The following is a 24,853-nucleotide window of genomic DNA, read 5'->3' on the forward strand; positions in this document are numbered from 1 at the left end:
TGCAGATGATCTTTAATCTGTCAGCTTCCCGCTGATGAGATTTCCGAGACTGAACAAACAATATCGCCAGAGATGTCATCAATTCAAATGCCAAAGAGATTCACCAACAGGAAAGCTGCCGAAGAGAATGAGGCTGCCGACAATAGTCACACCGACAAGAGATGTTCAAAACGTCGTTAAACCGTTTGCAAAAAGTTTTCGGCAAATCTGTCGGTGTGAATCGATAAAGGATTGGGATAGCGTGAATAAAAACAGACAAACATGTAATTTGTGTGCGTATGACCGAGAAAATTACAATAGAAGAGCGACATCGGCTTATGTGCTTATTCTGTGCGGCGTGTGAGTCGAGACGAGTTGCTTTCACTGCGAGTGACGTGAGACGACTAATGTTAATCAAATAGGAGCGAGTCGACAATTGTCACCTCATTCGACTCGTCTCACCTCACACGCCGCGCAGAATAAGCACATTAAACTGCCGAGAATACGTAAATTCCTCTATTAAAAATAGCATAGGCGATTCGAATCTTGCTTTCTTAATTTCACGACTATTATCCCACAACTATTATTTGAATAAAACTGTAAAATTACGAAACAGGTATTATCATGAGTTAAATATTAGCCCAAAGGCAAAAACTATATAAAACAATTTAGGAAGAGAATCTGTGACAGAAGCAAAATTGCGACCAGTCGCTAGCAAGGCTTACTGCGATCTCCCTATCTCGAAATTCTTCCTTCAAGTCAATCAACCTTAAAATGTTTGACTCAAACCATGAGATTTTGTTTGTTATATGATTGAAATACAGAAAACTAAACGCCCAAAGTGATCCGAGGAATCATTTAGGTTTACGATCACTGTATAAAACAATGCATTAAAACCTACTCAAACAACGAGTTCAAGTGTGCCGGAACGTTTGCAAATTATGACCGGTGGTCCGTAATGCCGCTTGCTGGCCCATATAAGGACGATGCGCTTGGAATAGTAAACTCATAACCGCAACTGATCGAGCAGTTTCATCGATGATGATGGCGTCCATGTTGAAGACTGATTGTAAAACTGTTAATAAGCGGTGTAGAGACAGTCCAATATAGTTAGGGGCGATCCATTAATTACGTAAGACAATTTTCAGGGTTTTTCAACCCCCCCTCCCCCTATGGTAAGATTTTTTGTATGAAAATTAAAAATAAATTGTATGGCGCGTAAGAAATCACAAACCCCCCCTCCTCCTATAAACCCTTACATAATTAATGGACAGCCCCTTACTGACGGCGGCGGCGTCACGTTTGCCGCTATCTAGGCTCAGCAGGTGGGCGACGCATGGAGAGTGCACTTTTGAGCTGTCGCCAATCGATAGGTATGTGAATTTGCACTGGACCTTATAAATAATTTATAACTCTGGAATTATCATAAATCTTAAATAGAATGATGTGACATTTTTACTTAGTTGGAGATGGAGTAAAATAGAATTATTATATAACAGTAGTAAAATATGATATTGGATAATTATGATGAAATGTAAGACTCGTAACTTGATGGCTCTTGCAGAGTGATCAAAAGATCAAAACATGATTTGGAATATCTCAGCAAATATTTGCACTTTCGATGTACAATTTCAAAGTATTATTTCTGTACGTTTTTTATCTTTATTAACTAGATGTTTATCTCTAGACCATCGGCTTCACTTCTTTTCCGAATAAAGTCGTCACTTCAACATTTATGTATGTCATAAGCTAAGTTGGGAAAAGGCATGGGATTCACACTATAACAGGTGTTCAGTAAAAAATGAGAATGATTTCAATTGTTTTGGTTGGGAAGTTTTTCGACTTTTGATGTTAGTTCGAACAACTGCGCGAGTTTCTGTAGCGAATTTTTTCTTTTTGAGGCCTTTATTTATGAAACTCGTGAGATATTCCTAATTTTGTATTACAATGCAAAATTTCGATTATTATCGGATTTGCATGTACCTCAGATTTCTTTCGGCAAGTATTTCAAAGAAACTTTCACACCCTGAAAGTTTCAAAATACATACATTGTCGGGAAAAATTGGACTCTTTCCTCAACTTCAAGGGTTGGTTTTATATTGGAATTCAAGAAAACCCAATTTTGCAGCTAAAACTGTCCCATACAAAATGTATGGAAAAAAAATTCGCCGACAGAATAGTTTTAACCTTTCAATTACATATGTTAGCTAGAATGCTGAACGTTATCGTAAAAAAACTGAGCTACATGACAGTTCAATACTAATCAAGATTTTCACACCGTGTGTAAAGACTCGTAAAAATTGTGTTTTGTCATCCACCATAACGTTGAACACATGTATTCAACACCAAGTGTTCCGCGGAGCACGATATGAAAATCGCTGTTTTATACAGATCTTTACAGATTTACAGATTTTTCGAAAGCTTACTCAAAGAGTCATCTTTGAATATGAATAACATCACGAAATTGTCATGTTGTGAGTGAATTTATTTCCCAAAACCTACTTGAACTTACCCAGTGCATTACATTTTACAAAGTAAAATTTTTGATCCAGAATTTGAAAATTTAAAAAAATATGCGATCACTTCTTCCAACTTTGTTCGGTTTTCAACGTAAGTGTGCAGAATTTTTTCACGTCCTTCGCGTACCATTTTCGATATGGAATCTTGATTAAATTTCCACCACTGAATAAACAATTCTTCCGGATAAAAAGCTTGTAATAAGTTTCTCGCTATGACAACTTGAGGCGCCACAGTAAATAAAAATCGGCCATATTCTAAGTGTTTCTGAGTGTTCTAAGTTTTAAAGTTCTTCTTTAGCACCATTCGTACAGTTCGTTTGGCATGTGGGCGTTAGGTCGAACCGTCTCTTTTAATAATACGATAGTCTTTGAACTATACTGTTGAACAATTGTTGATACTTCGTCCATATTTTTTTATTCCTATGCAAAGATAAATAACATAGTTTTTAATCAATGTAATTATATGTAAAGCTAAGAAGACTGAACACAAATTTGTCAATGTCGAACGTTGAATAAATATGTTTCTTTTCTCTAATACCGAAAAAAAAACTTGAAAATTTATCATCATGACTTACCATTTCGTCCAAGCTTTTCAGATCGTTGGTAACAATCTGCGGCTGTGGCCCGTACATCAGCATAGGGCCGTTGGGATCGTCTTCGTCCTCACTGTCAGAGTCGAACAGATCTTCCTCTGTTCCGGTTGATATGGAGTGCGAATTTCCTTCGGTTTGAGTACCACAAACGATACCATTTGCTTTATTGTCGGCGGCAATTTCTCTGTCGATTTGCCTTTCCATTTGGACTAACATTGGAGCAAGCATACCTGTGGAATAAGATGGAAATGGCAAAAAATAGCACAATAGCACAAAATTAAAGAAGTATGTCTAAATTGTTAAATTACATTGTGCTCTCCATAACTCAATGAACTTTGTTCCTTCATAAAAGTATTAACAAGGAAAATTGATAAACACATAAGCATGGAAAAACGAACCAACTGATACTTACCGAATTTAGCACCTCTTCGGGCCACCTCTAGTAAACATAGGATCACATGTTTTTCGTTCTTTCGCATTATTAAATCATCAGTTTCAAAAAGTAAGCATTCGAATATTTGAAGACTTTTTCTGGAAAGAGAATGGGAAAAAAGTACAGCATTTTAGTATGTGTAAGGCTGCAGCTAGGAATTGACTGTATTTCAATAATACCCCTAATAAATCAAATTATAATGATTAGTATTGTCATCAGTATTCAGAATGTTGCACTTGCAATTCGTTACTACTTCTTCTACTTCTTGGCATTATGTCCTCTTTGGGACAGAGCCTGTTTCTCAGCTTAGTGTTCTTATGAGCACTTCCACAGTTATTAACTGAGAGCTGTCTTTGCCAAAGTTGCCATTTTTTCACATTCGTAGATCGTGTGGCAGGTACGATGATACTCAATGTCCAGGGAAGTCAAGGAAATTTTCATTACGAAAAGATCCTGAACCGGCCGGGAATCGAACCCAAACACCTTTAGCATGGCTTTGCTTTGTAGCCGCGGACTCTAATCACTCGGCTAAGGAAGTTCCCGTTACTACACCATTGTTAAATCAAACTCGACGCGGAATTTTAAAGTCGAAATGTTACATTTTTCATGGAAACGGCCAGGGTACGAGTAAAGTTATGGGAAATCGAATAACCATCCTCGGTGTGATCTTTCCCGGGAAGAAAATATGCTAGCCAATGACAAGTTTCTTATTTGAATTAACTAACAGAAAGTAAATTTTGACATACGTTTGTTTGGAATAAATGTGTGTTTTGCTTCAAAGCGTTATCGTTCACGTTCGTCCTACAGTGTAAAATATGCATCAAAGATCTAAGTTTAAAAGCAAACGCGCAAAAAAAAAAAATGATTGCAACTTGTTAGAAATAATAAAAGTTTCTATGAAGCTACAATCTTACGCAAATATAGGCCAAAACATAAATAGGCTCAAGGATTTTAAATTTCGAGTATCTTAATAGAAATATAAATGAAAAAAATCTCTAGAAATTATTACAAAATACAAAACAGAAATTATTACAAATGCGGCCCACAAGCATAACTGTGGTCCATAATTCCGTAGAATACACAAATAAGCTTTTCATCGCTTCAATTAGAAATGAGTTTTAATTGTGCTTTAGAAGTTGAGCTTGGATATGAAATCAACAGAAATTCGCAGGATTTCATTATGAAACCCCAAGAGCCCTAAAAGAATCTACAGAAACCCGACAGAACTTTGAAGTAGCTCGCTAAGAATCCACAGAATCTTGCTTAGAATATTTCTGATCTTACCAGATAGTAATTGACATCTTTCAATATCCAATATCGCTCAGAATTTAAAGATTCCGTTGCGATATAACTGAAAATTGTCAAGTCTCCAATCGAAATTTTCGAAAGCTCATAAGGGCTTTCCAGGCTGCCGCAAGTAATATCTTCTGATTCCGCTGGAGACCTATTAAAAATCCTAAAGATCATGCCAGAAAAATATAATTAGAAATCCACAGTATTCCACTAGAAATTCACAGGTCGCCTTAGAAACCTTAGGAGTTCACAAGGAATCGACAGATTTCGCACAGCATCCCCAAAAATTAATTATACATTCACAGGATCCTACAAGAAACCCCTTACGTCCAATAGGAATACCCCGATTTCTCGCTCAGCATTTTCGAGAATTCACTGAAAATTCTCAGAAGCCTATTATGAAAACATAGGATCCCGTAAGGTTTCCCCAGAATCCAGTTAGCGAACTCCTAGACCCAGCCAAGCGTTACCAGAATCTCGTAACGATCTTTTTGATAATTTCATGCGGACCGCATACTTAAAATCTTGATATGGCACTCAGAATACTCTAGCCTGAGCAACACTGGTAAAAAATGTTGGGACGTTTCTTAAAAGTCGAACGTCAACGCTTTATTGACCTTTTTGAGAATAAAGTGTAATTTGCACTGAATTTGTCATAGTGGTGCTATAAACGGCATATAGAAAAAGCTGGTAAGCTTATATTTCTCTAGGTATTATCAAAGTTATGGATCATATGTTGACACTTCTGAAAATTACAAAATACGTAATTTATTTTATGAAAATTCATAAAAAGTTAAGAAACACGACTTTTTGCTTGGTTTGTTTCTAGTGCTATGGTATGTTTCTACATATGAAATGAATGTAATTCCATAATAAAAAGAACAGTGAGCTGAAGAATCGAGACGAAATTTTTTGATAGAAACTATGTGTGAGTTATAGACTTCTTATTCCTCTTATCAGCATTGGCGTTTGTTCAAACTAGTTTGGCATAAGGCCGTTTGGCATAAAGTCGTTTGGCATAATGGTCGATTTAAAACAAAGTGACCAGATATGTTAGACCTCAATGCGGGACACATTTGGTAAACTTATGAAAATTTGTGTGCGAATTATTAAATAGTACACATTGTTTTATTAATGTTTTTTTAAATCAATATAAAAAAAAATCTATGAAATAGATGAGATTTTTTCATTATAGTTTTAAGGTAGGTATTTTTTTGAAATTTTTAACTTATTGCTCTTTTGCTCAAAATAACACATATTCTAGTGAAATTTTCTCAAACTGTCGTGGAATAATTTTAAACATTCTACCCATAAAAATATCAAAACAAGTTTAAATTTAGATCTGAATCACGCGGTATTTTCGAACTAGATTTCTCATGGAGTTTTTTTGTAAGCTTTTCGAATAAATTTCAAAGATATTCAAGCAAAAAATAATAGCATTTCGAACTGAATGCTTTCAAGATTTTGGATGAAAACATTCCATGACATATTTCTAATCTAGAATGATTCTGAGCTATATTCGGTGCTTAAAAAAATCTCAGAGTTCAGACATGATGATTGGCAAAATGCAGGAATTGGAAAAATATTTTGTAAAACAGAAGAAAATTATTGGAAGATTTTGAACAGTGCCATGAGAAGATTATGTACCAAATCATGCGCCTCAAATTAATGAATGCTGTTTCATATCCTGTGAGTATTTTTAAGAGACTGTGCCAGAAATTTTGTGGAAATTTTTACTCGTGTACACTGTGTAAATTCTGATTTTACCAGAACTATGTTTAGATTCCGGCTGTAGGTAAATCTGTGGATTCCATTAATTTCGATCAGAAACCAAACTGTTACAGAAATGTATAGAGCAATACAGCGTTCAGAATCATATTAGAGTTCAAATAATATTTTGTAAAGATTCCAACATAAATTATGTTAGAATAAGAATAAATGTCTGTGAATGCTGTTAGGATCTTGAGTACAGTTTTGTTGGTACATTATATTTTAACTACAAATTCCATTAATTTTGGTTATCTCTTCAATCCGGGACGTTTTCCGGGACGCTTGGTGATGCGGGACAGGTTGCTCAAATCCGGGACTGTCCCGCACAATCCGGGACGTCTGGTCACTTTAATTAAGAATGAATATCAGCATTTTTTTGAAGCCTTCACCGAGATCAACGCCAACGATCCCATAGAAAAAATGGAAAGGTACTAAACTAGCGTGGTGTTTGTTGAAAGATTTGACAAGCTCTGGATGTCAAAAATTCTTATGACATTAGAGAGTATAACTAAATGCAACTTGTGACGGGTCTGATGAAAGATCTTTTCAGATTAATAATTTTACCTACATCCCAGAACATAGAGAATCATTGAGCTTGTTGTAAATTGGCAAAGAAATATTGCACATAATAATAAAGGGAACGATCTAAGAACATTTCGTTGCGGATCGAGCTCCGTCCCAACTTGGACGTAACATTTGATGAAAATTGCTAGGTTAAAGAAGGGAAAATTTATTTGCAAAATATTGAAAGCTCTCACCGTCTATTACCGAAAGAAGGGAAAATTTTGTGATTGAAATAATATTGTTTCCAGCATATCTCGAAAGTAGATCTTTTTTGGAAAGAACAATAAATGTTTGGAAAAAAGGGTAAATTTGTCCTAAATCTATCAATTTATTCCAATAGCGCAACTCAAAAGAATAACTTAGGGGGAGATCCCCCAGTGCCGGACAGCACCCAATACCGGACAAAGTTGAAACATTGAGAAATCATGGTCCAATCAAGATGGTGTATTAGTAGAAAAGAAAGCTATTATGTAGACTAATGTTTGCGTAGAATAACACATCCTTGAAATATGCATCCCTTTTTAAAAAAAAAAGTAGAAAAGTTTGAAAATCTTTAAAAAATTGACGAATCTTCTTAATTTTGAGCCTATTTAGTGATTATTTTGTATATGAAAAAATACTTTGGATCCCGCTAGCATGATCGAACATAATCCTAATTTGATAGTATGAATGTATTTTGTACCATAATTGAAGTAAATATGGACAAATTACAATTTTGGTTAAGCACCTCCTGTCCGTCAGTTTCGGACAGCTTGATTTGTTATATGATATCTTTGTAATTATTGCATCAGTGTCTCAAAATACTTTCATTTTTCATGGGTTCCGTCGACCATGGTATCAAACATGCAATAAAATTAAGAAGAATGAACATTCATAACAACATCGTAAAATGTGCTATTTTTCATCATATATGAAAGAGGTTTTTGATGGCCATCTTGCAAACTAAGAAGAACTCAAATTATTTTTGAAAAATTTGCAATTGCATTGAATTGGTAATTATAAACTATTTCTATAGTGTACACATTCAATGATGTTCAAATTTACAGAATTTGAGGCATTTCCAGATCGTGTCCGGTATTGGGTGCCACCTTTCAAGATCGATCAATTTGGTACTAAAATACATCATCAAAACACAATGTCAAAATTCATATTTATATTTTCAAATTTATTTTTGTACACTATAAAAATGATAATTTTTATCATAAATGGGTAACACGAGCCCATAAAATCAATATTTTTCGAATTATGAATTTAGTGGCTTAAGTGTCCGGTACTGGGGGATCTCCCCCTACACGGAGAAATCGGACTACCTAAAAAATAAGTTCTTTTTACTCAAATTTTGGTAAACTGCATTTAGTATTTACCCACGGATGGGTTGTTTTGCCTCTCTCGCAACAGCAATGTTGTCAAAAACAGAGAGAGGCGCACCGACCCAGCGTCGAAATTCAATAGAATAAGCCAAATTTGGGTTCTTTTGAGTTTACCTAACGTTAAGTTATTTTAACCCATCACGGAGACTTCGAAGGTAACGCTGGGTAGATTTTTTTTTCGAACTGAGTTGTTTTTTTTTGCCGCTGTCAAATTAAAACAAGCTAATGATAGGTATATATCAGTTACCCAAATTTGGGTTATCCGTATTGCGTCAAAAGAAGTCAAAGTTAGGTTGATTTGCGGCTCCGTGTAATTTCAAACTAATTTCTGAATAAATTCTCGATTACTTTTTCAAATCGACGTAAGTCACTGTCATACGGTTTTGAGAAACTTAATTAAGAAGAGTCCCAACCTACCTTCTTAAACTGTTTTAAAATTAATCCACTTTTTAACATTTTTTTTACCGTGTACATTGCCTAAATTTTGCATACAATTAGCTCGCATTCAAAAACTAACTAGTTTCTATTATTTCTCATAAAAAAAATATGACAAAATGATAAGTTTTATTCAGTTACTTGCGACGTATTTGTACCAGTGTAAAATCGACTCAAGTAGTGTTTTGTTTTGATTCGTTGTTAAGTCACTCTGTCTCTCCATACAGCGGAGCGACAAAACTAGTGGTTAGGTTGCGAAAGTTGAAAATCTTACTTTCGTCGTTTTGTGAATCCGGAAATTGAACGTTCTAAAAGAGGAAAATCGAGTTGGTTCAGAGCAGAACGTATAGAACTTCGTCTGTGAAACGCGTAGAATCGATAAAGTAAGTTTGTGAACTTTTTGACTTGAGTCTGTTTGAATAAGTTTTCGAGAAGTAATAAAATACTATTGGCAATAACTTTCCTAATATGCTTTAGTTTATCAAAGATGGTTGAATAAAGTGTCATTTTCATTCAATTGACTTCAAAACAAGACATCAGGCTTCAGAGGGACATAATAGAAGCGTAAACATAAATGTCTTTTTAAGAAATTTTCGGTTTCAGACTCGTTATGCCAAACGACCATTATACCAAACAATCATTATGCCAAACGACTTTATGCCAAATGACCTACCACCACCTACCGGCACACTCAAGTGGGCTGCCCATACAGCGTGAATACCTGAGAAAAGATGTTGGAACTCTAGTTGAGATACTCATAGAGATTAATGACCTCATGAAACATAGCAAACACATGATCATCTAGAAGTTGGTGAGATTTGGAGAGGAATATCGGCTTGCTTTTCAAATGACTAAAACAAAAGACACAATGACATTTATCAAAAAATTACAATTTGTTAAAGCTAAGTATGTTGGTTTGCTCAAGAAAAGTTAAGAAATTTCTTAAGATTAGATTCTTAAGTTAAGAATTTTACTGCGATCAAATAAATGTGATTTCCTTGACTATTTCTTGGAAGAAGTTTTCCAAGTTTTCTGGAAAAAGTCCAGCGCTGTTGTGGTCACAGTTTCGTGGATAGGGTTCCACATTCTGTTGACATCTCCAGAAACGTTGATTATTCTCAACTGCTCATCAAGCTGCTGGCACTGTTTTGTTGCTTTGAAACGCTTCTGAGCAGAAGAAAATAACTACTGAATACCAAATTGAGGTATTCCATACCAGATAATTTCCAACACTTATAACCTGAATGAGGTATGAATGAGCCCTGCATAAGAAATAATACCTTCTGCATATTCTACAAATACCAAGCTGATATTTATACCAGGTATTGTAATACCCAAATAATACATGATGGATTTTCATATAAAAATGAAATTTTTCAATAGTATTTCAATAGCTCTAGCAGTCCTCAATTTAAACTAAAATTAGATAATGATCCTAGTTGATATCCAGCTAGACAAAGAGTCTTCAAAAGACACCCTAACCAGAGTTGCGCCACTTACTGTGTGATAGAGAGGCTACATCCTCGGACTAACACGATACAGCATTATCTGTTTCTTCGTTGCATGATGACCAAGATCATAGACATCACTATTATTCACCTTTATGAAGGTTGTGGACTTGTAGCTCCTGGTACTGTTGGTATTTCAAGTTTTTTCGGACATTCTGCTATAGTGCATCGTCATGCACTAAGGTGGTAGCACTCCAGAGTTCGTTAGACATTAACGGGTTAATGAACTTTTGTGCCAGTAGTATAGCATCTAGCTAGAAGGTGTCATGCGGAGGACAGCGCTTAACAACCGAGCTAAAATATTCACACGATTCAGTCAAATTGTTTGCTTCTCGGATGACATGAATATTTTCGGCAGGACATTTGAAACGCCTTTGCTTGAAGCGTCAAGCGGAAAATGTTAGATTGGAGGTGAATGCGTCTAAGAAAGAGTAGAAGGCCGGCTACATAGACACTATCACCGCCAATTGTGAGATTTGTGCCATAATTGAGAGCAAAAACTTGAATACTTTCGAGGTTGTAGATATGTTCGCCTACCTTGGGTTCGGTTGACAACAACAAAAAACCTAACACTGTGTAAGACTTTTGGATTTTGAAAATATGTAAAAGATTATGAATGTAATTTAGTGATTTGATATCTCAAGTACCAATAGTTAACTTTTATTTTCCATAATCCCTAAATAACGATACGACATGAAGCTTCTTGTTGACGCTTTAATGCTCATGGTTTATGCATCACTTTTCATTAAATCCGACATAAAGTAATTCACTAAATTGTAACTTATGTATTGGGATTAGATTGTAAGCATATTTCAACACTCATACATCCTACTTGTTGCTAAAATGGTACAGTCAACTCTCCATAACTCGATATTGAAAGAACCATCAAGTTAGGGAGGTATCGAGTTACAGAAAACACAAAACCAGTGCAACTGTGATCCAAGGGACCATCGAGTTAGTCATGAAAACCAACTTTTACTATTGTTGTTTAACTCGATATCGAGATACGAAATATCGAGTAAGGGAGAGTCAATGATATAACTATTAAAAAAATCAAATCACTCACGAGCAACACATGCATGTACATGTACTTATAAAACTAAAAAATAATATATCAAATTATAAAACATTTTAAAAATGTTGAAATCTTTAATTTAAAGGAAAAAACAAATCGAAAAAAATACCCTATAAGTGAACAGTGAAACCTGACTTAAAAAGATCTTCAATGCAAATATCGCAGAATATTTCAGATGATGATTTTATGATAACGTAAAATCTCGACTGTTCATGCATTCTATAACGTATTAAATCATAATCTCATCTCATTTTTTGATTTTCAAGGTTTTAATCACTGAATTAGAAATAAATGTATCATAAACAGTGATTGTATGGTATTTATCGATAATGCACAGGCCTTTGCCATTGCCTCAACAATAATTAGCCTTCACAGCTTTTCACAACGACATAATGCATTCTATAAGTCACAATAAGACATTTTAGTTAACTTCGTTTCATTCAGCCAATAACTAACTGACACGTGCGAACATTTTCATATTAGTGGATGATTTGCAACTTTATCTAACCGTTTTGATTTGACATTCGCACTTACCGGCACCATGCGATGAAGTTTGAGACATTATCTCGTGCGAAAAATGTTCCACTTTTGGCCGCCGGCAAAAAGTGGACATTGCCCATGCTCAGTATGGGGCCCGCCAAGCCGGATGTCATCGATTTCGTCATAGATTTATTACGGGCTTGTCTCCGCGCTAGGTATTCCTCCGCGGCCTGTCGGACGTTGTTTGCATGCTGAGGAATAGACAAGAAAAAACAACGAAACATTAGTTTTAGTGTATAGGTCAATATGGTATGTTGTTCTGATCATATCGCAATATCTTTTTATTGCTTATGTGCACAGTTAAAAATTATGAAGATTACACGTCATGTAAACTTCATATATGCGATGTAAACATGACGTCATGTAAATTTGAGTCTGAAATCATGTAAAAATGTGTTATATGTCCTGTAACCACAGAGGATCCTGCTGGATTACATCACATATAATTGAAATTTACATGACATATCATGTAAATATCCATGATACTCCACGCTCCAATTATGTGCATTATATGTTCGAACTGTGTGCAATCTTAATGATATTTTTAGCATCAGAAGAAGAAGAAGATATTTCGAACAAAATCGAGAAAATTACTTTAACTATGTTAGATAGTTAAATACTAGATCGTTGCATAGCTCAACGTGTTTAACGTTATATGGAAATTTCTTACTTTGAATACAAAAATGGCCCCAACTTGTAAAAAACCTTTTCGCTAAGACCAAATTCAAGTTCTTCTATAACTAAGCTGTCAAGAATAAGTGACAAACTCCTTAAAACTTCATCAAATAATGACTAACAGAAATTATGTTGTTTCATTTAGTATGTTGTGGGTCCCGTACTATTAAAGTTATTCGTATTATTAACCCCTCTACTAGCAGCATATTTATTTTTACAACCAAAATATTAACATTGCGATAACTTTTTTATTTCTCAACATTTTTGCACCATGGTTTTACAAAATCTCAAAACTCTTCTACTTTTAAAATCTGTGTCGATTTTAATCATTGGTCGTCTATATCCGAAGATATTCCGAAATGTTAACAGTAAATTAAATTTTGACTCCAGTCTAAAGTTTACTTAACACTTCAGTCGTCGCGCTGTTGTATTTTGTACAACACCGCTGAAAAAAACCTCGCTTTACGTACACGACAGCAGCTCGGTGGTTCTAAAATTAAAAAAAAAACATTTCATTTTGTCCATTAAGGTTTTGTATTTCTTCATATAAAATAGATCGATATAAAACGCATCGAATAAGGGAGAATTTTACTTCTCGGTCCAATACATCGGAACTCTTCAAATAATATGATACATACTGTAGCCGCTCAAAGCGATTAACATGCGCGATGAAAATTCAATATTTATTGCGCTATTTTACTGCCGAAAATAATCCGCACTCAGCCACCTACATTAAATCCCATTCAAATGATCAGGTTGAATCCTCTAACCAGTTTTCACTGGTACGTCCACATGGTTCAGAAGATCGACACAAAACACTTCTGCAAGCTTGCGTTTCCATACGAACATAAGCTCCAAAAAGTCCACTTTGTTCTGAACATTCAAGTGGAATTTTAAGTGGACTTGTTCTAAGAACCGAGCGAACTCACTCCACTATATTATCCCGGCTTCTTTCGTGGCACTCTTCCCACGCACTATTAACACCGAGAAGGTGCTGCTTTGATAAAAAAAATATCTTTATGAATCTTTGAAAATATAACCACTTCGACCATTCGAATTTCCGATTGCGGTTGAAGAGGTTTATCGCTACTTATTATGGAGGGTTCGACTTAATAAAATATCGATTTTAATCTCGTTCTCATTTTGGCGTCGTTCAAAAAGAAAACAGTTTTCATGATCGCAAAATTATTAAGTTATGGCTTAAAATATATAGATGCTAAATAATAGAAAAAAAAATGTTTCAAGGAAGCAGGGAAATTGAGTAAAACCAACACCCATCGATTTCTTGCAAAAGTGATATTGATTTGATGGACCACTTATAATGATCTGGAAATTATATTTTAAATTTGCTTTTGGAATACCATTAGCATATCATCAAGCTTAGTTTTGTAAGATCTAACCAATAGCAGCGAGCAATTATTTCTGCAAACATAACATTTTCCTTTGATTCAGAAGCTACAGTATCAACATTTTTATTTATTTATCTCTTAAATCAATCAAGTCACTATCTTGTTTAGATTATCAGTATAAGCCTCTAGTCGGGATGAGCAAAAATGATAATTTTAAAAATTGACGTAATTGATCATCACAATCGATTATGGAGATCCAACGAATGGGGCTTGGAAGTAGTTCAATATTCTCAATATGCACGAAAATAGAGTTCAGAAACTAAAAAAGTGTACAACAGCGCTGGGGAAGAATTAAACAACTATCGTTACTACATGATGTCCGTAGATAACCCGTAAACTTTTGAGGGTTTTTTAAATTGCAAGATTAATTATGAATACTCTCAGTTGAGCTTGGCTAACTTTCAGTCATTTACCGAGATACACACAGTTGCTGACCACTCGTAACTGAATTTTAGCTGATATTTTAGCAACAAATCAAGTTTGTTCATAGTATTGCTGTGTGCGTTTGAAATGCAAATATTAAATGCGGGAACAGCAAATGCGGTTAGATTTTTAACAAGGAAGGCGAAGTCAAAGATTGTTTTTCTTTGGTAGGTTGGCGGTGACAGGGTTGTTAAGTATCCTTTGGTTACTTTGTGTTACCGTATTTGAAGCTCAGTTAGACTGGATTTGCACGTCAAACGCAAACATCAATAAAACATTTGAGTGCTGCTGATATCAAACGTCACTTTTGCTGAGATGTCAGCAGTTGGACTTTAACCGAGATTTGAACAGCTGAGATCGGCATTTTGATTGAGATGTGAAATAATGATGAATGCATTCATTATTTCGCTAGGCAGATTTTTTTCGTAGTATTTACTTACTTATACTTTCAGGAACATCCATGAATTCCTTCTATAATTCTCTGGGAACTTATTCATTGGTTTATTTAGTAAAATTCAATTTTCAGGACTTGTGTTATGACTCTCTGGGATTATGTTTAGGAGTAATTTCCAGGTACAGCTCTGAGAGAATCTCCTAATTTCTGGAACAGTTCAAGGATAAATATATGGAGGCCCTCCTAGCAAAATTTTGGACGAAAATCTTGAGGAAAACTAAAAATTTTATGGAAATAGTTCTAAGAAATTCATCCAAAATATTCCCCAAAAAATGCAAAAAGGGATCCCCTTTTTGCATTTTTTGGGGAATATTTTGGATGAATTTCTTAGAATATTGTTCAAAGATTCACTCAAGAAGCTTATTGATTAATCCATGTAGAAAATCTTGAATGTATTCCTTAACGTTGGTAGTTCGACTGTAGTTCCTTCTTGATGAAAGATTGGCTTTTCAGTCTTAACAAAATTAAAAAAAGTGTTATTTTATTTTGTCCAACGTTTCCGTCCGTTTGGGACCTTCCTCGGGGACTCAATTGTAACTGTAACAATTAAGTCCCTGAGGAAGGTCCCAAACGGACCGAAAGACTGAAAAGCCAATTTATTCCTTAATACATGTTCTGTCCCAGTGAGGACGTAAATGCCAAGAAGAATAAGAAGAAGAAGAAGAAGTATCTTTAGAAAGCCGGAAAATATTTATTTGCATTTATGTAGCTTTATATAAGGACATATGATAAATGACTGATATTCAATGATGCATTATGAACTGTACGTTAGTCAAAAGTGAACGGATCCCGAGCCAAATTTGCACGAGAACGCAGTAGTCAATGAACTTGCGAGCAAGAGCCTGCCGTTGCTCAAGACCGGCCCGTTCAGTCGGCAATTATGATCGGAGCTCTCGCATGGGAAATAAATGGATGAATCGCCGTAAACTTTCATGAAGGGAAAAAACATACAACCCTTGATATTATGCATATTAAAAACAAAGCTTTGGCATATATATTTGTCCTAAACCAGTCAACATTTATTGGGTTCATATATTTGACCTGAACAATGTTCAAGCCTACTTGATCGCTGCGTCCAACGAATTTAACTGGAACGCGAACTGAATACGTTCAAATGCATCACTGCTTATATTTTGTATGTAGTCTGTGTTTAGAAAGAATGCACCTAGCAATGAACCTCGCATTGACAGAGGTACATTAAATATTGTACCAGCATTTACAGAGTTTCGAGAAAAGAATGAGTTACATTTAACAAAACATATATTCATAAATAGCTTCGTTGTCCCTTTGATAGGTCGTCCGCCGAATTTTATTTCTTCAAACAGTTTTTGAAAAAACTCGAACTCCAAATACTACGAGAGAGATGGGGATCTACCTTTTTGAAGGCCCTAGGATATGCCCTCGTTGATTTTGCTACTCTTCGTCAAATAATGTGTCACAAAGCATTTCCGAAAAAGATAATGCGAAGCAGTATTTATAAAAAAAATGCAGAGTAGCTTCCATCTGTGTTTCGCAAAACTAAATATTTTTTTAATATAATGATTTACTCATGCAACACACTCGTGTACAGTCAATTGAAATTGTCGCATTTAACGAATATCAAGTGGTAACCCGAGCAAAAATCTCGAATAAAATGATATCTGATTGTTATTGTGATCTTAGACATCGATGGCGATAACTGAATTTAATAATCTTAAAAAGATCGAATCTCCTTGGGAAAATAATTTTGTTTAATTATTTCCAAAAAAAAAAAAATAAGATTATCTAGGGTTTGAATTTTAGCTTGCACAATAGATTGAAACAAAATCAAGTAAAACAAAAAAGAAATCGAATTAAATCATGATTTTGGTATGTATTAATGATGATATTTCCATTCACGATTATGCTTGGGAAGCACTTTCCGAAGACGGGCAGTTGGCAATGGGCACACCTTTCAAACCGATTTTATTTTCCATTTCAACGGCTAATCACTGTTGGCTTGGTGCAGAATATTTTATGACGACTGACTGATCACAGAAGCAGTAAAACGCATCGTGCGATGCGTTTTACGAAACATTTTGACAATGTCAGCTCATGTTAATGCACATGATGACCCTGACGGGTTGAATCAATTGCATCATTAAGTATCAATTATTGCCGAGGCAACTTAGCCGGGCAGACGGTCGAACGCGAACTGGATGGACAAGACACAAAGAGTTTAACTATCTTCGATCTCGGTGGGTTGGGCTTGGTAGAACTGAAATGTTCTTCCTGCTATAAGCTTCCTTGTAGTCACTGCTGCGTAAACAAGTGTAATAATCCGTAAAATAATTCAATGGCTTTGTAGATTGCGCAACAACATTACTCCATTTCGGTTTACAATTATTACTAATGTCATCATATTAATAGAAACATGGTCATAAAATGTAAATAACAGCTTTAAAATCATTTTTGCAAGCCCAAACATATTTGAATGATGAAGAAATTAATTGTAGTCACAACTATTGAAGCGAAATCAACTATTATCACAGACTCGTTGGAAAAATTGTTTAAAAGTTTATTTGATTTTCAAAACTCTATACCAGTGCAAAGTTCAATTTATTCCAATGCTTTGTTTGATAAAAAGATAGAAACAACGATGCCTACGACATATATCAGCCGTGAAGGTTGTCCAAACCTTAAAACCATGCTAGAATGGTTGCGCCTAAAACGAAGTAAGTTTAATTAATGGATCAGTCCATAAGCTTTCGATCACATCACGGAAATAAAAACACAAAAATCACAAAGATGTCACAATTGATACTCGGCGCAGTATAACTGGAAAATCAACCGACTCTATATGGAGTCTATTTGAGTGATGCCTCGATTACTACGTTCGCCATCATTGGTCTAATTAAGTGTGAATAAGGTGCGCAAAGCTGAGACTAGCCTTCACCGTCGGCAAAATAACACATAATCCAATCCATTCGCTAGTTGAGCATCAGGCGACAAGCGATAATTATTATAATTGTTGTTTAATCACCTTTGCGAAGTTTGACCCACACAAAACATGATTTGTGCATTTTGTTATCTAGGTTTTTACAGCAACTTACTAAGTTTATTTCATCTATAAATCCATGTAATTTTTCGTTTACAAAATTTTCCTTGCGATTTGACATTTTTTGACACTCTTACCATAGAATAAATTAATTGATTTAGTTGATTTCCACAAATTGTTTAGCTATCGAGCAGTGGCGTAGCTAGAGTTTTAGGGGCCCGGTGCGGAGCTAGATTTGGGGGCCCCTAAAATAGAGGTTCGCATAATATTACTTTTATTACCGAACTCACACGAAACTTCAGAATTTTTTCGGAAAACGTTTACCATTTGGAATAAAAGTTCCTGATTTATGGGTTAACAAATATTGTGCCGATTAAAATCCACCCAAACGAGGGCGTAGCCAGAACTTCCGCCAGGAAATAGTTTTTGATGCAACGTTTTATGGAATCGAAAAATATAAATGGAACAATTGCTTCAGAAGTGTCTATATGTTTCTGTTTAATAGATCTCTTTTGGATCTTGATATTCTTGAATAACTTTCAGTATTGTAAGAGGCGAACCAGCTACGGAAGCTGAAAACTTATGTAAAATAAAGACACACAAAAAACTTTCTGTATGTTGTACGGTATCTAGTAGTATACTAACGATTATTCCTACACCCAAAATAAATCGGATGGCGGATTTCCCTCCTAGCGTATTAGGTGCTAAATCCACCTATTGATGGTAAGATTCGCCTCCTAAGCGTAGACGGGCAAACCCGTCAATTGAAATCGAGCACATTGGACTTGAAAATTCGAGCAATCTAAATGTTTACGCCCGACCCACACAATTGCACAACCAATCCGAAGCCGAATGATGGCATCGGAAACGCACACTTAGGCAAATGGTCACGCGGCAAATGGATGGTGTACATGTCAGAGGAATGGAATGAATATTGCAATATAAAACGCTTTATATATTGCTTTTGTCACTTCCCCCATCAAGCTGCCGATAGGTGCGTGGAGTTAGTACTGGTTTATGAATCGGGAGGTCTTTGGTTCGATTCCGAATAAGCGCGAGTGTTTATTTTGTTTTTATTTTTTGCTTGTTTTAATTATGAATCGTGGTTTACGGCCAACCAGCCGAGTGGAAGTTTAACAACTACCGAAAAGCTAAACATTACATATAATTATTGGATTAGATGGACAAATTGATGTGAAGATTTGCGAAAAAGTTACACGTCTTCTCAGTGAGAATCGAACTCACGACTCCCCGATCTCTAGTTGGGGCGCGTTAACCACTACGCCATGAGAGGACTCATGAACGCAGAAGTTAACCTGAATTCGATTTCAGCTCAATAATCACGTGGTCCTCTTTCGCAAAGTGCACCTCTTTCGGAAGAATTAGATGCCCATCCAAACACAACGCTTTCTATATATATCCAATGCCTAGCCCGAGAGCGCATTGTTTTTTAGATATAGGAATAGCACACTACACTAGCCAGCAACTGCGCTGGCTGAGGTTTCTATTGTGTGGGCTTCCAATGGGTCGCGACGTTCTCAAACGACCGGTTACGGAACATGAGTCCGTTGCTCGATAAATACTTGTTTTAATTATGAATCGTGGTTTACGGCCAACCAGCCGAATGGAAGTTTAACAACTACCGAAAAGCTAAACATTACATATAATTATTGGATTAGATGGACAAATTGATGTGAAGATTTGCGAAAAAGTTACACGTCTTCTCAGTGAGAATCGAACTCACGACTCCCCGATCTCTAGTTGGGGCGCGTTAACCACTACGCCATGAGAGGACTCATGAACGCAGAAGTTAACCTGAATTTGATTTCAGCTCAATAATCACGTGGTCCTCTTTCGCAAAGTGCACCTCTTTCGGAAGAATTAGATGCCCATCCAAACACAACGCTTTCTATATATATCCAATGCCTAGCCCGAGAGCGCATTGTTTTTTAGATATAGGAATAGCACACTACACTAGCCAGCAACTGCGCTGGCTGAGGTTTCTATTGTGTGGGCTTCCAATGGGTCGCGACGTTCTCAAACGACCGGTTACGGAACATGAGTCCGTTGCTCGATAAATACTTGTTTTAATTATGAATCGTGGTTTACGGCCAACCAGCCGAGTGGAAGTTTAACAACTACCGAAAAGCTAAACATTACATATAATTATTGGATTAGATGGACAAATTGATGTGAAGATTTGCGAAAAAGTTACACGTCTTCTCAGTGAGAATCGATTATTGAGCTGAAATCGAATTCAGGTTAACTTCTGCGTTCATGAGTCCTCTCATGGCGTAGTGGTTAACGCGCCCCAACTAGAGATCGGGGAGTCGTGAGTTCGATTCTCACTGAGAAGACGTGTAACTTTATTTTTTGGTTCTTCAGGCAAATTTATGAAATTCAACCCGATTTCTTGTGGCGAATTATCATAATAGATTCCGGTCCCTGTATTTAGATAATCATTTTGCTTGAGTGACTATCGAAATAAGGTACCGTGTGACAAATGGGTAAAGGAAATCGTATAGAGAGGGTTCTTAAAAAAATAAAGTAAATAAGATCTACTATATTTTTCAGATTGTTTCCTACTAAATCTATGCTATATTTAAATTTAATGTTTGTGCCAAAGTTCAAGGTAAATATTGAAAATTTTGGAAACTAGTGGGACAAGTGAAAATATTGTCGTTTTAAATGACTGAACTGAAACTAAAAAAATAACAGTCAGATCTGTGATTTCAAATGGCCTATACACAAAAAATCACACATAAATAATAAACATTTTGTTCTTTTTAGAACAATTTTCTTGAGTTAAGTTAATTATTTAGCAACAATGTTACTTTTATTAAAAGTAATAACATCATCGAAAATCAAACACCATTCTATTTTACCGATTTTCTACTACTCATTTTATATAAAGTTAAGTTATCTCTTTTCTAAATAATGTATTTATTGCCTTTATCGAGCGGATTTAACCCGGTCAAAAGTGTCAAAATTCTTGTACCTACTGAATAAGTCATTATTTGAACTTAGTATCCAAACTCATGCGTCATCCGTTGAAGCCATTCAGAACATTACGATGTACATGTTTTTTTAATTTCTTTATTAGTATCATTCCAAACATTACATTCATTTCTTCTATCATCCTAATTTGGTAAAACAAATTAAGGATTTTATTAACATTTTGTTAACAACATACTACATCTCCCTGGCTCATCACCCGAAAGGCTTTGGGGTTTTACATATTTCGACATGTTGAATCCAACAAAAATAGTCCGGTTGAAAACCCCGTGTAACACCATCGTGACCTTCCCTTGTTAGCTACCCCATATACCCGATTGCCCCAAGGCTCCGCCACAAGAAATTTGCCTTAGACACCAAAATATAAAAAACAAAAAAATAATAACGAAACTGGATTCGGAACCGCAACCTTTGGATCTTCAAACATAAACGTACACCACACGCCTAACATAGTTTCACATGTGTGAAGTTCTCTACATCACACAAAATGGAACCATCTTGTCCCGGAGGACAACCTGCAAGAGGAGCAAAATACAATACCCGTTAGACAGCCAAGTGCGAGAAGGGGTGAGATGATATGTTCTATAAATATATTTAAAGTACCAACGCGGTGCTGCGGGAATTTCTTACTTATACCAGAGTCAAAATCTATATGTTTGTATATCTATATTATCGGCAATAACTTATACATTTGCAGTGGAAATAGAATTTCATGCCGTGCGTGTTAATTTGGGTAATATATTAGGGAGAAACAAATAAACACACTTGACTATAACAGTCGGGCGCTTTATAAGCTGAATTTTATCGTTGACGTTTGCTGATTGATTTACTTTTCATTTATTTACATTTTGGTCTCCTATTAGTCGCATGGTTGGGGACGGTATGAGACTCCTCGAAGTAGGAGACCCAGGGTTTTGTGGGATTCGATTCATTTGACGATGTAATATTGTAATCAAACATCTAAGTGTGCATACAGCAAACTGGATTACCGTAATTCTTTCGCAATATTAGAAGTGGAACAATTATCACGACATGGATGTTTTATGTATCTTTTAACAATTACTTATCAAAAATAATCGTTGATAAACCATGTGATCATTTAGCGGAAAGGGGTATCTAGCCAAAGACCACGGTCCACTTATTTGTGTTTCAAAGAAAATTCCACCATCAACTAAACCTGAAAGGTTTCATTAGCAGTCGGATGGTTCAAATTAAAAAAAAAATTAAATTCAATATTTCATATCTTCTTAACCAACAACGTTTAGAAGACGATTAAGATTTCTATGGAAATTACTATGACAAAATTTGAAAAAAATGTTCCCCACATGTTAGTACTGTAATGTTAATACAAAATTATCTCTAAGTGAAAACTAATTCCTCAAACAATAATAAGGAACACTGCAGTAGCAACAAATCTTTTTTGAGCTAATTTTGTTAGGGATTTTTGCAGAAGTTTGTCACACTATAATCTCACATTTCGCTTAATAATAGCAAACCAATTTATAAATATCTCTTCTCCCATTTTTCAAATTTCTGTTTCATTCATGAACAAATGAAACACATGATCATTGGGCGAGCGGGGGGTTATTCGTCAAAACCACACAAAAGCACGAGGGGGGAGGAGGTGACTGAAAAGTCAGGAAAAATGTTCACGTGATTTATGGACGACCCCTAAGAAAGATATGGGGATTGGAATTTCAAACTTTTTTTAAATTTTAAACCGCTCTTATTAGCATTATTAGCTCTTATCATTTACATTTACCGTTATATTTTTTTTTTTTGTAAAGAAAATGCAATAGTACCTAACTGGAATTTACAGAAATTACAATAAGGTTTAATTATCGCACTCAACATTTTACACCAAAGCCAGATTTTCTATATTTTTGGAATTGATATACATAAATAATAATTCTCAAAAAACTTATGTGAACAACATAATCGCAAAATAATGGTGAACGCGTCACGAAATGATTTCTTCTACCCTTAAGTGGATTTTTTGGTGTTGGTGTTCGTTCAGAGGTTTGCCAAGCCGCATAACTAAATAAAACTCGTGAAGATCTTTTCCGAACAATATTTTGTCTACATCCCAGAAAATAGGGTGTCTTTGAGCTTGTTGTGATATACATATTTGAAAATAGTAAATAGGCAAAGAATTTTCGCAGTTAATAATAAAGGGAACGCTCATAGAACATTCCGCCGTGGATCAAGCTCTGTCCCAGTTGGAACGAAACACTTGAAGAAAATTACTTAGTAAAAGAAGGAAAAATTTTGAATTTTGAAAGTGTACATCAAAAACATTATCGAAAGAATGGAAAATTGATTAAAATAATGTTTTTTCAACATATCTCGAATAGATATCATGTGTTTGTTATAAAATTATTAATATAGAAATATTAGCAGGTTCTAAAGTAATGATCATTCTAAATGCGTTGCTTGCAAGAATTGATAAATCAGTAATATATAAAAATGTCTATGTATTAGCTTTACTAAGTGTAAAAGTCACGTAGGAAATTGATTGAAGTGAAATTATGAAATCTAATTAAGGAAGATTGGATTGAACAAATGTGTAGTGAAAATAAATCACTTTGTTCAGCAGAGTGTGCTACTACAGCCTTGACAATCGAAAAAGTGTCACGCTGTCGGCCGGAAGGTGAAAAATTTGATGCAATTGATTTTGCTCAACACGTGTGTTTCCAAGGAAACTGACTGTGATGACTTGTCGGCTTACTAGGAGAATTCAATATTTTGTTTAAATGCTATGGCCTGCTATGATACGTACATGGTATATGAAACCTTGTGAAGACATAACTTCTAAGAAGAAAGAGTGTGGTATGATCAGTTTACATATTTGATGTGAACAGAAAATGTTCATTTTTTTCTAATGCGTTGCATTATTTAGTCTACCGTTAACGGGTAATAAAGTTTTTGTTTATGAAAACTTAGAGTTTGTATGTGTTTGATCGAAGGCACATTCAGGTAAGATAATAAAACATTCATGTGTCATTCATGTTGCCCCCAAATTTAGTTTATGCTGCATAAGAATTGATGCAGAGTTGCAGTTTTGGTGAGAAATTTCAAAATACTTTTTTTTTGTTCAATGTGATGATTTTGTGGGTTTTTATACACATTTATCTGAATTCACAGCATAATAGGAGAGGGATCAGATTTAAATTTCTTTTCGTTTCAGAGAGCGAGTAATGGCGCTTAAGCCAAGGCTCTAGAGCCAGGACATACGGGGGAAATACCTGTGTCCCATCCCAGGAAAAGGAACACAGCGATGAAGTGTGCATTAACTTTCTTAGCTACGCCACTTCCAACGATTTTACCTTTCCCTCTTAATGAAACGGTCGGTACGGTTGTCCCCATTTCTTCACTTATAAAATTGAAAAATGTTCGCTCACCATGTTATTCATTCGTGAATAATCTGATGGTCGTAAATCTTTCAATTTTCTTAAAACCCAAGTCTGCACAGTGGGCCTGGCCATTTTAATGTTTATGTCATATTGTATACGATATGCTGCAAATATGAATGTCGACAAGAAAATACTGGAATCATTTCCAGTATTTCCAGGATGCTTTTCAATATTGGTTGTGCAAGCGCTTAGATAGATAGATAGATAGATAGATAGATAGATAGATAGCTTTACAAAATTTTATCTTATGATCTTATATGAAGAACAACCTATTTTAAAAAGAAGGCAAAAATTATTATTAAAACATTAGGTTATTGGACGTCAAAAATTATTGTGACATAATAAAACGAAAGAACATCAAAAACAATG

The 24,853-nt window shown here is 35.3% G+C and overlaps 1 protein-coding gene across 1 annotated transcript in view; it reads right to left on the minus strand.

Annotated features, from left to right (window-relative positions):
• Positions 1-24,853, minus strand: part of LOC5574432 (GAS2-like protein pickled eggs) — a 244,148-nt gene that overhangs the window by 80,017 nt on the left and 139,278 nt on the right. The window contains exons 3-5 of the mRNA XM_021851764.1: positions 12,074-12,270; positions 3,504-3,622; positions 3,074-3,321 (exon numbers count right to left, since the gene is read on the minus strand). Of these exons, the coding sequence (XP_021707456.1) occupies positions 3,074-3,321; positions 3,504-3,622; positions 12,074-12,270 (564 nt within the window). The remainder of the gene's footprint in view (positions 1-3,073; positions 3,322-3,503; positions 3,623-12,073; positions 12,271-24,853) is intronic.

The sequence above is a fragment of the Aedes aegypti genome, chromosome 3 (assembly GCF_002204515.2).
Source record: "Aedes aegypti strain LVP_AGWG chromosome 3, AaegL5.0 Primary Assembly, whole genome shotgun sequence".
Lineage (NCBI taxonomy): Eukaryota > Metazoa > Arthropoda > Insecta > Diptera > Culicidae > Aedes > Aedes aegypti.